The sequence below is a fragment of the Prunus dulcis genome, chromosome 6, assembly GCF_902201215.1.
Source record: "Prunus dulcis chromosome 6, ALMONDv2, whole genome shotgun sequence".
Taxonomy (NCBI): Eukaryota; Viridiplantae; Streptophyta; class Magnoliopsida; order Rosales; family Rosaceae; genus Prunus; species Prunus dulcis.
In genome coordinates, this window is record NC_047655.1 from 17870733 (window position 1) to 17885317 (window position 14585).

General features: G+C 36.8%; 3 protein-coding genes across 4 annotated transcripts; all 3 read right to left on the minus strand.

The window, feature by feature from the left end:
• Positions 1 to 1315: 1315 nt before the first annotated feature.
• On the minus strand, positions 1316 to 4644 carry LOC117631136 (inactive TPR repeat-containing thioredoxin TTL3). The gene is made up of 5 exons (XM_034364109.1): positions 3107 to 4644; positions 2820 to 3015; positions 2382 to 2554; positions 1876 to 2209; positions 1316 to 1741 (listed from the first exon to the last, which is right to left on the minus strand). The coding sequence occupies exons 1-5, from the start codon at positions 4123 to 4125 to the stop codon at positions 1625 to 1627; spliced, it is 1839 nt and encodes a 612-aa protein (XP_034220000.1). The 5' UTR covers positions 4126 to 4644; the 3' UTR covers positions 1316 to 1624.
• A 1166-nt stretch (positions 4645 to 5810) lies between these two features.
• On the minus strand, positions 5811 to 9555 carry LOC117631137 (protein SCO1 homolog 2, mitochondrial-like). 2 transcript variants are annotated; one of them, XM_034364111.1, is made up of 7 exons: positions 9347 to 9555; positions 8433 to 8568; positions 8194 to 8272; positions 6789 to 6989; positions 6611 to 6700; positions 6361 to 6493; positions 5811 to 6276 (listed from the first exon to the last, which is right to left on the minus strand). In XM_034364111.1, the coding sequence occupies exons 1-7, from the start codon at positions 9415 to 9417 to the stop codon at positions 6159 to 6161; spliced, it is 828 nt and encodes a 275-aa protein (XP_034220002.1). In that variant the 5' UTR covers positions 9418 to 9555; the 3' UTR covers positions 5811 to 6158. The 2 variants fall into 2 exon arrangements, with proteins under 2 accessions (XP_034220002.1, XP_034220003.1); XM_034364112.1 differs by lacking the exon at positions 8433 to 8568 and having other exon boundaries at positions 9347 to 9518.
• A 626-nt stretch (positions 9556 to 10181) lies between these two features.
• Positions 10182 to 12794, minus strand: LOC117630387 (succinate dehydrogenase [ubiquinone] iron-sulfur subunit 3, mitochondrial-like). The gene is made up of 4 exons (XM_034363120.1): positions 12525 to 12794; positions 11824 to 12062; positions 11226 to 11435; positions 10182 to 10965 (listed from the first exon to the last, which is right to left on the minus strand). Exons 1-4 carry the CDS (start codon positions 12792 to 12794, stop codon positions 10749 to 10751), a joined length of 936 nt encoding a protein of 311 aa, XP_034219011.1. The 3' UTR covers positions 10182 to 10748.
• Positions 12795 to 14585: the final 1791 nt, after the last annotated feature.

Genomic DNA, 14585 nt, shown 5'->3' on the forward strand with positions numbered 1-14585 from the left:
CAGTCCTATAAATCATGTTCTATAGTTTCTGAAACAGTTGTCTTTGTGCGAGACAAAATAAAATTTATAGGCCGGGTTTGGGGTTTGTGCGAGACAAAAAAAAATTATAGGCCGGGCTTGGGATTTGTGCGAGACAAAAAAAAAATCATAAGTAGTGTAGGTAATTTTTTTTAACAACAAGAGAGAGAAGGAAAAAGAAATTTTTTTTTAAAAAAAAAAAAGAGAAAGAGGAAAGAAGATAGAAGAAAAAGAACGGTAAAAAAAAAAGAAAAAAAAAGAGAAGAGATGAGAGAAGGAAAAGAAAAAAATGGAGAGAAGAGAGAAGGAAAAGAATGAAAAAAAAAAAAAAGAGTGGAGAGAAGAAAAAGAAAGAAAGAAATGTTATAGAACTAGAATAATCATAGTATGAGAAGTACCACTGTAATATTGGGAGTGGAATTATATTTCTCTTTGTGGTGTTTACACTGACGGAATTTCTCCTCAGATAAACTTCACTCTTTCTCTTCTCTCTGACTCTCACTCTATTCTCTTCTTTGATTCGTGTGTGTTTACAAGCAAATATAATGCCTATTTATAGGCAAAGCAAATGGCTTTTAAGGGAGACATAATGATTTCTCCCCAACATCATAATTCCATCTTTTGACTAATACCCTCTAGCTTTATCTATGTAGGCTTCACTTCTTTATAACAAGAAAAAGTTTAATTTAAGTGGGCTGGACATATGTAGTGTAGGTAATATTTTTTAGCAAAAATTTACGGCAGAGTGATCATGAACAAAAGTTTTATTTTCTCTTTTTCTGTGTCTATTCTTGAGAGTGTGAGCTTCAGTGTCAGTGTATTTGGTGTTTTGAAATTTTGAGTGATTAACCATACTTAGTCATTTCTAAGTTGGATGTAAAGCCGAACAAGTATAAATCTATGTATTCTTGTTGGTCTTACTTGTCTTTGTTTGTTTCCATTCACGCTTGCACATTTGGTTGAGCTTTAGCACAAGAAATAAGAACAGAAAAGTGTTAACATTGGACCCCATAAGCATAAAGCTTTCCGTTCTTCCCAAGCCCTCATAATCATCAATTAATTGGGTTTAAAAGGTTACATCGCAGGTGATGTGTACATGTATGCCACCAGATGTGGCATTTGAAATTGCCCAAAGTTCATTCAGACTCAACGTTTCGGAGATGGAAAATTATAGGATTTATAGCTCCGATGAACAACCATTGCATGACAGGGAAGCACTTAAATCTCTAAATCTAGCACACGGTCGAAAAACATGTACGGCTTGCAGAAACAAAGAATTCAATATTTGTTCCAAATATATTTTCACATTTTTTTATAAGCAGTATCAAATACATTTCCCAGAAAGAATTGCAGAAATACAACTACACATAAAAAGAAAAATTGGGTCATGTATTTGTGTTACGTTATATCAGTTGCCACCTTCAATCCCCTCTTTGAAAATTCATCTACTTTTGCCTCTCCAACTTGAACTTTTGTGTTTCTGCTCTGGAGCTCCAAGAGCCATACAACTGCGGAAGGGCAGCTTCTTTCCTAACAGCCTCCTAATTATACTGCATTGGCTTGTTTCCAGTCTCCATCTCTAAGGTCTCTCTGGCTATGCCTCACCTCACAGTTTCCTGAGCTGTTGCCGGGCCTCAGACAAAGCGCGGCTTACCTCCTCGTCCCCGGGTGTTTCCATAAGCAAAATCTGGTAGTCTTGTATTGAAGCTTCCCATTTTTCCAACTGCATGATACATCATCATTGAAACATACCAATTATCACAAATAACATAATCAAAGAGAAACCAAAAGCAACTTGAATTTTTCTTTTTTTGTTGTTTGAAAGATATGTATTAATGAGCGAGCACATATGGTCACCTTGGCATTGCAATCTGCTCTTCGTAATCTAGCCTTACTGTAAGATGGGCGCACATTAAGGGCAGCTGTACAGTCCTCAATTGCTTTATCTAATTGACCAAGTTTTGACCGACAAGCACCACGGTTGCATAACAACACCGAATTGTAAGGGTCGTGCTCAAGTCCCTCCCCATAGGCAACGCATGCCTCTGAGAATCTTGCTGTCTTGAAAAGCTCATTGCCTTTTGATCGAGATACCGTAACAGCTCGAGCCTTCCTCGCCACCATGTTTGCTTCCCTGTTGTTTGAGTCAAGACGGGATGCTCGTTGAGCTGCCTCCAATGCATCATCCAATCTGTCAAGCCATTGGAAACCAATAAACCAACTATTTGAACAATATTCTTCCTTTTGAGTAGTGCATAAGCATTTGCATAATTCTGCTCGTGCTTTCTGAATCACATAACTTTATTGTGTGACACTATGCACAATGATAAATATAGGTACTTTTAGAGTATAAAACACAGTACCTGCCAGCAACCATATCCACCTGAGCCCGTGTTGCTAACAAGTTCGCATTACCAATAGGACCGAAAAATTTAGAGCAGGCATCTACTTCAAAATTTGGACCCCTGGATAGTGCTTCATCCGCTTCTTGGTGCCTATTGAGCTTCAGTAAGGCCTCAGCTTGCAAAGCATATATCTTTGTAGAGTAACAAACAACATATGGACTCATATTAGTATACATAAGTGAGCTTATCTACATATATTTATGTATATATATATACTTTCATTGTCAAATACAGAAATGCTTCTCAACTGTTAAATTCGATATGGACTCTTGAGGTGCATCTCATCTCCTCATAACGTTGAGAAACAAATTCGTATCCAGAGGATGTTTAATGGAGAATAAGAGAAAGGGAAATCTAATAAAGATGGGATTGGAATTTGACAATTCTATGGCTAACCTGTGGTGCTGAATCTGCACCAGCTAATATAACGCTTTCAGATGCCTTTATGAGGGTGTTCCAATCTCTTAACCTACGAGCCTCGGTGCACTTGTTCAGAAGGGCCTGAAGAGATTTTACTTTAGCAAGGTCCTCTTGATCAGCCTCTGGCCCAGAATGTTTGTAGTGATACAAAGCTTTATCTGCTTCCCCTAACCTACAAGCACACAACAAATTAACTTTAACAAAAAAGATTGCAACTCCCAAATAACATTAACATGTTGAACGTTATGCAGTTTAAGTTGTACCTAAAATATAATGTTGCCAGACGATGATGAGCCCTGTGATACTGGGGCTCAATCCGAATGGCTTCCCTGCACTCGAAAACTGCCTCGAGAAGTTGACCTAGAGCGGTTAATGCAGCACTCTTGTTGCTCCTATAAGAAGCCTTATTGGGGTCAATAGAAATTGCAGCATCATATAAAGCCAAAGCCTCTGCAAACCTCCCATTCTTGTAATCTTCATTGCCCATGATCTTCAAAGTTTCGGGGTCCATTCTAGTCGACAATGCCCGGCATAAGGAAGCAGGCGGTTCTGTGACACTCTGTCTCTTCTCTTCTTTAGCAGCACTCATCTTTCCCACATTTACATTATTCGTCATTGGGATTTCTTCTCTTGCTGTCTTTGGAAGATAATCAAGAACATTATTTGAGTTTGCATTTCCACCACCTCCACCTCCACCTCCACCAGGTTGTCTCAAATTACCCAAATTGCCAAAAAGCATGACATTGCTGGAGGAAGCCCTTACAAGTGTATTGCTCCCTTTTGATTTTTGATGATCAGCAATCATGCTATCAAGCTCACCAGATATACCAACTGCCTCCTTTGGCACCCTTTTGCCTTGGTTCACATAACCTTGGCTTGGGGCCATTTTGCTTGGGGCTGATGAGGAAACCATTGGACCTGCTTGTGCTGCAGCTTCTTGAGGTGGCCTACCATTTCTACCATGAATATTTTGCTGCATCTGTTGCTGTTGCTGTTGTTGTATAGGAGGTGCCCTGTTACTATATTGGGAAGGCTTTGTGATAGGTTTTGATGGAGGAGCATCTGATGGATTGGTTGATGAATCAAGGAAGGAAGCCTCATCAGAGCCACCACGCCGCCGTTTCGAACTTGGAGTGCTCGGTGTTTTGACAAATGTGGCATTGTTATTATTGGCCACAGGAAGAGAACCTGTAGAAGTTGTTCTTCTTGGCCAAAAACTATTTCTCCCAAAAACAGCACTCAATATGCCACAGCCTGATTTCTTCTCCGGCGACTCTCCCATTTTTTTTCTTTTATTGTTTATGTCCCTTTCAAGTCCCTGATCAAATTCTGTGCATGGTGTGATGATGTTACAGCAATTGGGATTTTCCGTGTACCATTAAGAAAACCAAGGGAAGAGCATGAGGTGCATGAAATGAAAAAGATGTATGAGAATTGATAGAGTTCAAGAGAGAAAACCAAGTTGAACCCAAGATCACATTTTGGAGAAGAATTAAAAAAAAAAACACATGAAAAGAAATCAAGAATTAATGAAAAAATGAGAGAGGACCCAGGAGATTATTTGCATGGCCTCCTCCTCCTGGAGTTATTATTATTAATTAGAGACAATGCCTCCTGGATTTCTCTCTGCTCTGTGCAAGAGAGATGAAATTGGATTGCATGATTAAAACTAGGGGCAGGGAAAGAAATGGGAATAAATGGCAGGAAAAGAAAATAATAGATTACGGGTTTATTGTTTTATAAAAAACTGTAATAGCTGGTGCTGAATCTTTTTCTCAATTTTCATATCTGGTTTCCGTTTCTGGTTCTGTTTTTCTTTTTTCTTTTTTCTTTTTTTGTTTTCTTTTTGTTTTCTTTTTTCTTTTTTCTCTCGTTGTCTTTGCTTTGGGTTTCTTGTGTGGAAGCAGAAGACCCGGTCTTGCGTTAAATGATGATCTCTAGAATTTTAGACTCTCACCCCAGCCTTGTCAATCTGTCATGGCCCTTGTTTTCTTTGAGGAGGGCACGTCTTTGTTGGTTTTCAACATCCCACGTATGAAGCCAGTTGTGTTTAATAACAGTCGTATATAAATACATTTTTATTTAAAATACCCCCACACAAAAAAAACAAGAAATGGAAATTGCAGAACATCTCACATTTGAACTGGGAATATACCATATTTATAAATAAATAAAACTGAGACCTAATTGAATTATTGACCCAATCACCAACTGCTTCTTGAATTGATTGAGAAGTGGTTGAGTTTTGGTAGAATGTTTATGGCTTTTCTATGTTAAATCTGCAAATTTAAAAGAAGCCGGGTCAAAACAAGGTGTTGAAGAAAAAGGGAAATTCCAGGGTAGGTACTTTTGATGGTGTTCTATAATCATAAATAAGAATATTAATAATGGAGGTTTGTAACTCAAGTCGTTAAAAGTATTTTTTTTGAATCCTTTTAATTGACAGTATGAGAATGCATAAAGGGCTAAAATTGCCGCTATTAAGAAGATGAAGATAAGGATTCAGGAAGAAAATGCTGCTCAATTTTGCGTTGAAATAAGAGAATACTGTCTTGTGATTGAAGAATTATTCTTCAAGTATGAAGCCTTTTGGTGTTCTGGGCTCTGAGACCATCAACATTTAGAGCATGCATTGTATAGCAGAAATGAAAGAACGAGCTAAAAATTTCATTTGCAGCAATATACATGTTCTTTCGTAAAATCTTTATTTATATATAAAGAGACTGTATCGTTAGAGGAGGATAAGAGTAATATTTAGTTAAGATAGTTTGAGTAAAGCTGGAAAACGTTGACCACAAAAATAACAATTTTAAAATTAAAAAAAAAAAAAACTGGGGAACCAATTTCTTGAAGCCTATGCTGCTCATCCTGCAATGAACTGTAGATGCACAGCACATTGCTGCAATGACTTAGGTCTAGGACTGATTTCATTTTTTTTCAGGAAAAACAAAAAAAGTCTCTATCCAGTTGTAACCCATTGCTTCTCATTGCAATGGATTCACAAATTAGGTCTTGATATCCTAACAATTTGAAAAGCAATACATGTTCTTGTCTATAACCAATGAAGTTAAGCTGAATTGAATTTGGGGTAGCCTTTAAAACAAATATGACATTGCTACTCAACTTTTCTATATTCTTGTCTGATGACTATTCCGAATCAAGAAACTTAACACATTCTACAAAAGTTCTAAACTACTGCTTAATCAAGAGCGACATTCGAATTCTGTCGTATGTATGCCTGAGAGAGAGAGAGAGAGAGAGAGATGGGGGGAAGTGGAATGGAAAAATCTCCATTACGACGCTTCACAAAACTTTCTAGCTCTTGTCAGTTGAGGTTCTTTTCACTTCCTTTACGATTGCTTCTGACAGTTCATCTGTATTGTACTCTACACCAATGCATCTCACAACTTCCATGTTTGGGTTCATCAAATACCTGGTTGTTTCAAGGCACATTAAAGCCACTTTGAGCTCATATACCAGAAAACTGAAAAGGGAAAGAAATTAGCAAGTGGCTCACATGTTATGGGAACACTCAACAAGATAGTCATCGCCCTCTTCTTCAACCTTCTTAAAATAAGCACGGTATTCCTGAGCCATCTGCCTTATAGCTGATACAGGTCCTGTTAACCCTACAATCCTTGATTCAAACTCTGTCCACGAAAATGTTGGGTAAGGTGATAGGGGAAGCCAAAACAAGATATTAGCGAAACCATATTTAAATAATTAGAATAAAAAGTACAAACATTCCACTGTAGAAGAATTCGGACCTTCAAGGTAGGCACGGAGATGAGAAGGGGTATCACGTTGTGGATCAAGTGTAACGAATACTGGTAGAATCTTAAGGTTATGTCTCGATTCTTGTACCCGAGAAAAAAAAAATGGTAGCACGTCAGTGGTCCAACAACAAAATAGTATTCAAATATAAAATGTTAATAAAGTACCAACCTAATATGTTTATGGCCTTGGCCATCAACTGGAGTTGTTCCGGTCCAACGTCAGGAGAAGAAGTATATCCAAAATAGAGAAGAACCCAGTTTCCTAAAAGATTTCGTTCAGTGACAGTGTGGTTCTCCATGTCCACTAAAGTGAAGGGACCACCAATTATAGGGCCCCTGAGATTGTTTACGCATGGGCAGTTACCCTGACCTGCTAAGATGGAGAAAAAGTAAGAGAAGGATGTTGCTTGGTCTTAGAAAACAAAGTCATTTCTCCATCATTCAATCAGGAACCGTACTTGCAGATTCGTAGTACATTCTAAATAGCTAAGTTAGTAGTTCAATTAATATGGGAGAACAGAGTTTCGATGGAAAACTAAGCTCGTTATGAATTTCCCTGCAGATTTTAGGCAAAAATTGAAGTTTAAACCAATGGGTATATATTGAACAGCTAGCATGCACATTGTCCTATGATGAAAAGATATTATAATTGTCTCCATTCCAACTGACTATAGCCCAAGCACAACAATAAGTTCATCATACTAATTGATTATGCTGCTCAATTCATCATACAAAAGCTAGAAAAAGGAACAAAAGATGCAGTCCTGCATTAAGAACAATTTGACTCCACAAAGTAAATCCAAATTGAGGTTAACATAGCATTTCTGCCAGCTAATGAAGTACCCCAATAAGAAAATGGAATGAAGACTAACCCAGTAACACTTCGCATAAGTCCAATTGCATCCTTTTAAACAAATAATTGGACAGCCAATATCCTAGAGGTTTCGGACTGGAGCCACTAAACTCATCATAAGACCTCTTGTCTCGCACGTAAGGCCAACATCAAATGAATCTCTGAACAATTCTAATGTTTTTTACAGTCAGAAGCAAAGATTCTTAAATCACTAAAATGCACTATCTTTGATAGCTAAAATTAGCTATTTAGTATGAATGTTGTGTTATCCAAACAAAAAAAAAATGAAATCCACTGAATGCAAAAAAAATATGAAGGAAGAACAAGAAGACCAAATTAATATGAAAAAGGCCACATAAATTAGTGAAAGTATCCACAACCATTATATCCTAGAGGTTTCAGACTCGAGCCACTTAATTCATCATTAGACCTCTTGCCTTTTCACACATCAAGCCTAACATCAAATGAATTTATTAACAACTCTAAATGTTTCTTTACAGTCAGAAGTAAATATTCTAAAGTCGCTAAAATGAGCTATCTTTTTTATATTAAATTAGCAATTTAGTTTGAATGCTAACAAAATACGGAGGCAGAACAAGAAGACCAAACTAATATGAGAAAGGCCACATAAATGGGTCAAAGTATCCACAAGCATCATTTTCTAGATACCAACTTCAAATCAAAACCAGTTCCCTAGCAGTACTAAAGGTTGAAATAGTACCTTTTAAAGTTACTCTCCTCTCATCATTATAATGAATGAAAGTTTCCAACCCAGCAAAGAATAGTACACCAGCAGCCGGCTGCAGAAAAAAGTATTTGATTAACAAATGAAGGGACCTCAATCCAGGAAAGCATGAAACAAATGCTTATTGTTTATTATATCCATAAATGTGCACCTTGAAAGCAAGAAGATGTAGATAATATAACTGATAAGAGAACAAAAAGGGGAAGGCTGCATACAATAACATAGGAAGCCCTAGAGCGAGAAGCCGGTGGTGTTTCTACAGTCATCGGGGGTCTAATATCTGTCTTCCCATTAGCACTTTTCGATGAATTTGCATAACTACGAGAATGAATTCTCTTAGGGAGGCCAGACCTATATCAGGTACAAATGATTCAGTAGAAACTCAGATGCTAAAGGAAACATGAAACAGAACTTTGAGTAGTATCCCCCAATTGGGCTAAGAATGTCTTATGCTTGCAAAAAGGGTGAATGAACATTTAACACCGTTTCACATATAAGCGAGAAAACCCCCATTTAGGATTTTCTTAATCCCTTAAATTCAAACCCCCAAATAAACTTCGAACGAAACAACCCAAAACAGCCACTTCAAATTAATGTTCAGAAATCCTATGCAAACTCCTGCTGGTAAAAATCATGAGTACCATAACACAGCCACATGTCACATAGTTGACATTACCATCTACTACCACAAGATATTTCTTCTTTTTTTTCTTTTCAAAATGAGAAATTTGGATTGTGGTAATCCATCACACTTCCATTGGACACTAACTCAGTGAAAACTGCTCTACCACCAAATATAGAATTTGCCCTTGCAGAATCAACTTGCAAGAAAACGGTGCTAAGAGCACATAAACTATTTCAAAAGATACTTTATCTTTTCAACAAGATACATTTGGGGAATAATAAAGACATTTAACAAATATACAAATATGTATAAAGTATGCACACAAACATCAATATGAACTCAAAGAACACGTAACATAATCTGCACAGCATAAACCCAAAACGTTGAAATGAGTAATTCCAAAATAAAGATTGAATTTCAGCGATCCAGCAGAATTGCACGTCCCCTGAGTTAAAACACTAGAAAAGAATCCAAAATTCTCATAAAGGGCTTCAGAGTGTGTACCTCCGAAGTAGATTGAAAGCCTCTATTGAGCGTTGTTTGGCCGAAAAGAAAAGAAAACGAGAAAAGGGCATGGTTTCTAGGAAAATTTCTTGGGTGAGTTTTCTGTGAATAGCTGTTTTGAGCAAAACCCATTTGGGTTTTGTATGACTAGCTCAAGCTAGCAATGCACGCGCTCGTTTTCCCTCCGTATTCTGTAAACTGCCTTCTATGGAAATATTAATTTTTTCTTTTTTTTAATTTTTCCTTTTTGGGTTAGCAAAAGCTAGGAAAGCCCATAAGCCCATTCCGAAGCGATCCATCCTCAAATTTTGTCTGCTCCGTTGAATCAGTGTGTCTTGCAGTGCACTCCAAGATCGACGACCAACACCACGTTTCTCTTTCAATTCTCAATTGTGGGTGCATTTCAAACTAGTACTCGATTTTATGGGGCCTTATAGAGACCCATACTAAAACTCACGAAAAATCCCATCCGTTACTTAAAGTTTGTTAAAATGCTAACATAGACGAATATGAGTCACATTTATTTTTTTATACACGCAAGTGATTAATAGCATTTATCCACACACATAAGGTCTTAAATTCAATTCCTTCCTTCATTAATATCGCTTGTATAAAAAAATAAAATACAAACTAAACAATACAAAAAAAATTTGTAATCCTTTAAAATATTTTTATAAGAGGCTTGTAGCTTAATTAATTATCGCTTGTATTAAAAAGACAAGATTAGGATGTTGACTAGTTGAAAAATCTGTCCACTATATTGCACATATGTAGTATTCTTGATTCCTAAATATTTGTATTAAAAATTTTCCAGTACCTTTTTTCAAATTAATACTTGTGTGAAGCACTTCCATTTTTTTTATTTATGGTTCTTTGTTGGAAACAAACTACATGGTCCTTTCAGTTATAGAGTTATACATTTACTGGAGGGATTTTGTATAAACATCACCTGAACTTATACATCAGTTTCAATTTGTCACCTTAAAGAAAAATTTAAGCAAAATGCCACCTTAAGTTTTCAAAATCCATGATTTGTCACCTGACTTTAACATCATCCAATTTTTCATCCATTTTGGAAGGTATTTTAGTCTTTCCAATGTCTCAAGTAGTGCTGCAACCTTCCCAAATTTGGAGTTTGGGGATGTTGAAATAGTATGAAAATCCCCTTCAAAATGAAAAGACTAAAATACCCTTCAAAATGGATGGAAAATTAGATTATGTTAAAGTAAGGTGACAAATTGTGAATTTTGAAAACTTAAGGTGACATTTTGCTTAAATTTTTCTTTAATGTGAAAAATTGAAGCCAATGTATAAATTTAGGTGACATTTCTTTATTGGACTTAACTTGCATCTCCATATTCTCCAATGTCTATAAGCCCAGGATACACAAGTTTAAAAGCTCTCAACCAATTGGTTTGCCTGACACAACATATCCTTGGTCCTCAACCCTTTCAATTGGTTGAGACAAGAGGTGCCTGGTCTTCATTTTGTTAATGGCATCCGCAGGATTGAGGCTTTTGGGGCAAGTGGCTGTGCAATTCTTTATAGTCCTGCATCTATATAACCTCGTGTGGTCATCTGTCAATGCCTGCAATCGTGGCTCTGTGAACTCATCCCGACTGCCAAAGCACAACCCAATTGATCACAACACATACATAATCTACGACAATAATACTCGAGCACCAAAATTTCATTCCCAGTTTTTTACATGTTCAAAATAAATTAGATTTATAGTGGGAGTTAGGAATATACAAGTAAAATATTTCCGGCTTTGTTAGGATTCAAAATTTGAAATTTGTTTTGGTGTCTCTAGTATTACTCAAATTTTTGATTGAATCACTCAAAACAAAGTAATTTGATAACTTATTGGTAAGGTTACCTATCCGCAATCCATCGATAAGCATGGAGCAAAGCCGCTGGTCCAAGGAACTCCTCTGGATTCCACCAGTAGGAAGGGCATGAGGTAGTACAACAAGCACAAAGTATACACTCATAAAGCCCATCAAGCTTTTTCCTGTCTGAGGTTGATTGCCTGTACTCTCGGCCATCCTTTGGTGGCTTCGTCGTCTTCAGCCATGGCTCAATCAACCTAGCCAAGGTAAATCAAGAAATTAAACTCTCATGAAGATGCGTTGTTTAGTAAAAAGTGATAAGTTTAACTCTCATTAACTAAATTCTAAAGAAGTAACATTTCTTAATATTTAAGAATCATAAAGTTTATCTTGCGCATTTAAATGGAAGCATAACTTGCCCTAAAACAAATGAAAGCACTTTTTTGTGAATTCAAACTTGAGATTATTCCTAATATTAAGAAGAGAAATACCACTAGATCGACCAAAAAGAGCTAAAAAGATGAAAACAAAATATTTTAGAAAAATATACTGCAAAACATTGGGCTGGAAACTTTAATTTACAACATAACAATACATAAATAATTAGGTTTGACCCCTAAATAGAATTAGAAATGCTCATCTTACTTGTACTGCTGGTAGAAATTGGTGAGGTCAACAACCAGATCTTTGATCACAAACATGTGAGGCAGAGGAGTTATAGTAGTGGGTTTGGAAGTGTCTGCATCTATGGGCCTGAGGCAGGCCACAGTATTTGTCCCATCAATGTTCATGGAGCATGACCCACATATCCCTTCCCTGCAAGACCTCCTATAACTCAAGCTTGAATCATCCTCTGCTTTTATCTTCTGCAATGCATCCAAAACCTAAAATTGCTAGATTTTAGAGTTAGATATTATATGGTTGGTTTGGTTCAACCAAAATTGGCCTAATTGGAAGTTGGACCAGCCTAAATGACCAAATTTTATCAAAAGATTCAACCTAAAATTGAAAATTCAACTCAAGTACTTATAAATGGCTTATTTGGCATTTTCTTTGTACACACAATTTTGCTTTATATAAGCGATATTGAAGAAGAGATAATCAAATTTAGAACCCCAGACGCATAAGTAAATGCTCTTGAGCTACAAGCCCTTTACTACCACTTTCTAAGTTTATGAAACCATTTACGTGCACCAAAAAAGTGAATATAAACAGACATATCAAACTAAAAATTCTGAGTTCATAGAAGCATGTCCAAGTTGAAGCCCAAAATGTCCCTTAAACATTCTACCAAGGAAAAATCAATAGAAAAATAATAATAATAAAAGTAGAGAAGATAAATTTACCATAGGACCGCAGTTGGAGAGGTCCACAAAGTAAGAGTGAAGGTAGGGCTTGTTGTTGGGATGGTCAGGGCTCCATCTATAGATCTTGAACTCCTTCAGCAATTGTTCTTTCTTTTTTACTGTGTCATGGGTTTCAAGAGCTACTTCTGCATGCTGCTGGGCAACAGGGTGGCCTTCTAACACAGGAAAGTTTTCCTTCTTTGGGTCAGCAGCTCTGCCTACAATTCGAGCTACCCCGTTGAAGCCATGGCGGATCCAGCTCTTTGACATCTTTATCTATTTCTCATATGAAATTGCTGCAGATTTTGCTTGCACATTTGAGGCCTTTGCATATATCACAGGTGTCTGAACATACAATTATCTGTAGCCATGCAAGCGGAACACATGTCCATAAATAAACTTGTCACAAGTTTCAATTGGGCTTGGACTTGGGCTTGAATTGGTCTTGTGCTTAAAGTTTGGACTAAATTATAAAAGTCCATAAACTGAACAAGTGATTTACCAAGTGCTCTCCAATCTTTTTAGAAAAATTCTATAGGTAGTTTAGGGTCCGTTCAGTAACGTTTTAAAGGATTGTTTTCATTTTTAGAGAACAAAAATGAGGCAAAAACACGTGCGGTGACCCAAAAACAGAAAACACTGAGAATGTTTTCATAAAATGAAAACAAGTTCATATGTACTTGTAGAAAAGAGAAAAAAGTTGTTTTCATTCTCATGGGAAACGTTTTCATAAAAATAACTCACATATTATTATTTTAAATTATAGTACCAGACACATTTTCATTGTTTTTGTTTTCTAAAGATGTTTTCTAATTAATCTACCAGATGCATTTTCATTTCCTGAAAATGCAAATTTGTTTTTTTGTTCTCATTCTCTGAAAATATTCTAAGAAAACATTCTCCAAAAAAAGTTACCGAACGGGCCTCTTCTGTCGCGTGAATATGTAAAATGATGGAACAATAAAGTCAAAGAAGAATAAGGGCGTATTTGATAATATTTTTTCTATTTAAAAAAAAAATTTGAAATAGTTATCAAACAAACCCTATCTTCACCTATTGTACATGTTTTTTTGGGGACAATGTTTGAACCCTGATATATCAGGAGCAATTCATCATCAATCATGATGTGGGCCCCTTAAAAAACCAACACGTGTTTTATTTTTTTATTTTTTTCCCTCTTCTCCTAACACTTTTAACCCAACCTTTGGGCTGGTTTTAACTGTCACCTCCCCAACCCGACACTACAAAGCCACCACCAACCCTGTTTCGAATCCACCCTCATCACCAACCTCGCCACTGAATCGATAAGGACGAGCAGGCAACCCACTGACTCTTTTTTTTTTTTTTTCTTCTTCTTCTTCTTCTTCTTCTTCTCTCTCTCTCTCTCTCTCTCTCTCTCTCCATCACTTATCTCTCCCTTTCTTTCACTCTCTTCATGCCAGAAACAATAGAGATCGGCGACTTTCTATCCTCCACACTCTATCCTTCAGATCTTAGGTGAGCAAAGGCGGGGGGATTCGAGGTTTCGACAGCTAATCTTCATTTCTTTCTCTCTCCCCTCCCTCACTTCGTCGGAATATGGTATTCAAATCAGCCAATCAAACTTCTGCTCTGGCTGCAAATTCAAAAACCAAAAATTAAAAGCACATAATGATTTCAATCCAGGGTCTTGGGCTCCAAAATTGGCCGGAGGTTTACATGGGAGGCTTGAGTAAAACCAACCAAAATGCTTGGTTAAATCCTTTGAAAGAAAAGGGGAAAAAAAGAAGAAGAAAGGAAACACATGTTGTTTTTTAAGGAGCCCACGTCATTGTTGAGGAGGAATGGCTCCTGATATGTTAGGAGCCAAGCATTTTCCTTCTGTAAATTGCCTTCTATGAAAATTATTATTATTATTATTTCTATTTTTCTTTTTGGATTAGCACAAGCTAGGAAAGCCCATAAGCCCATTCTAAAGCGATCCATCCTCAAATTTTGTCTGCTCCTTTGAATCAGCAAGTCTTGCAGTGCATTCCAAGATCGATGACCAACACCACGTTTCTCTCTTCTTCTTTTTTTAAG

Bases quoted from the DNA above. Each gene is read 5' to 3' on its own strand.
- LOC117631136 (XM_034364109.1), bottom strand. From the start codon at position 4,125: ATGGGAGAGTCGCCGGAGAAGAAATCAGGCTGTGGCATATTGAGTGCT. The intron at 3,016-3,106 runs GTACAACTTAAA...GTGTGCTTGTAG, and splicing joins CTGGCAACATTATATTTTAG to GTTAGGGGAAGCAGATAAAG. The intron at 2,555-2,819 runs GTTAGCCATAGA...TACTCTACAAAG, and splicing joins GTGCAGATTCAGCACCACAG to ATATATGCTTTGCAAGCTGA.
- LOC117631137 (XM_034364111.1), bottom strand. From the start codon at position 9,417: ATGCCCTTTTCTCGTTTTCTTTTCTTTTCGGCCAAACAACGCTCAATA. The intron at 6,701-6,788 runs GTTGGTACTTTA...CTCGGGTACAAG, and splicing joins CAAGGCCATAAACATATTAG to AATCGAGACATAACCTTAAG. The intron at 6,494-6,610 runs GTCCGAATTCTT...TTTCGTGGACAG, and splicing joins TCTCCGTGCCTACCTTGAAG to AGTTTGAATCAAGGATTGTA.
- LOC117630387 (XM_034363120.1), bottom strand. From the start codon at position 12,794: ATGTCAAAGAGCTGGATCCGCCATGGCTTCAACGGGGTAGCTCGAATT. The intron at 11,436-11,823 runs GTAAGATGAGCA...TACCTTGGCTAG, and splicing joins AATTTCTACCAGCAGTACAA to GTTGATTGAGCCATGGCTGA. The intron at 10,966-11,225 runs GTAACCTTACCA...GTGCTTTGGCAG, and splicing joins TATCGATGGATTGCGGATAG to TCGGGATGAGTTCACAGAGC.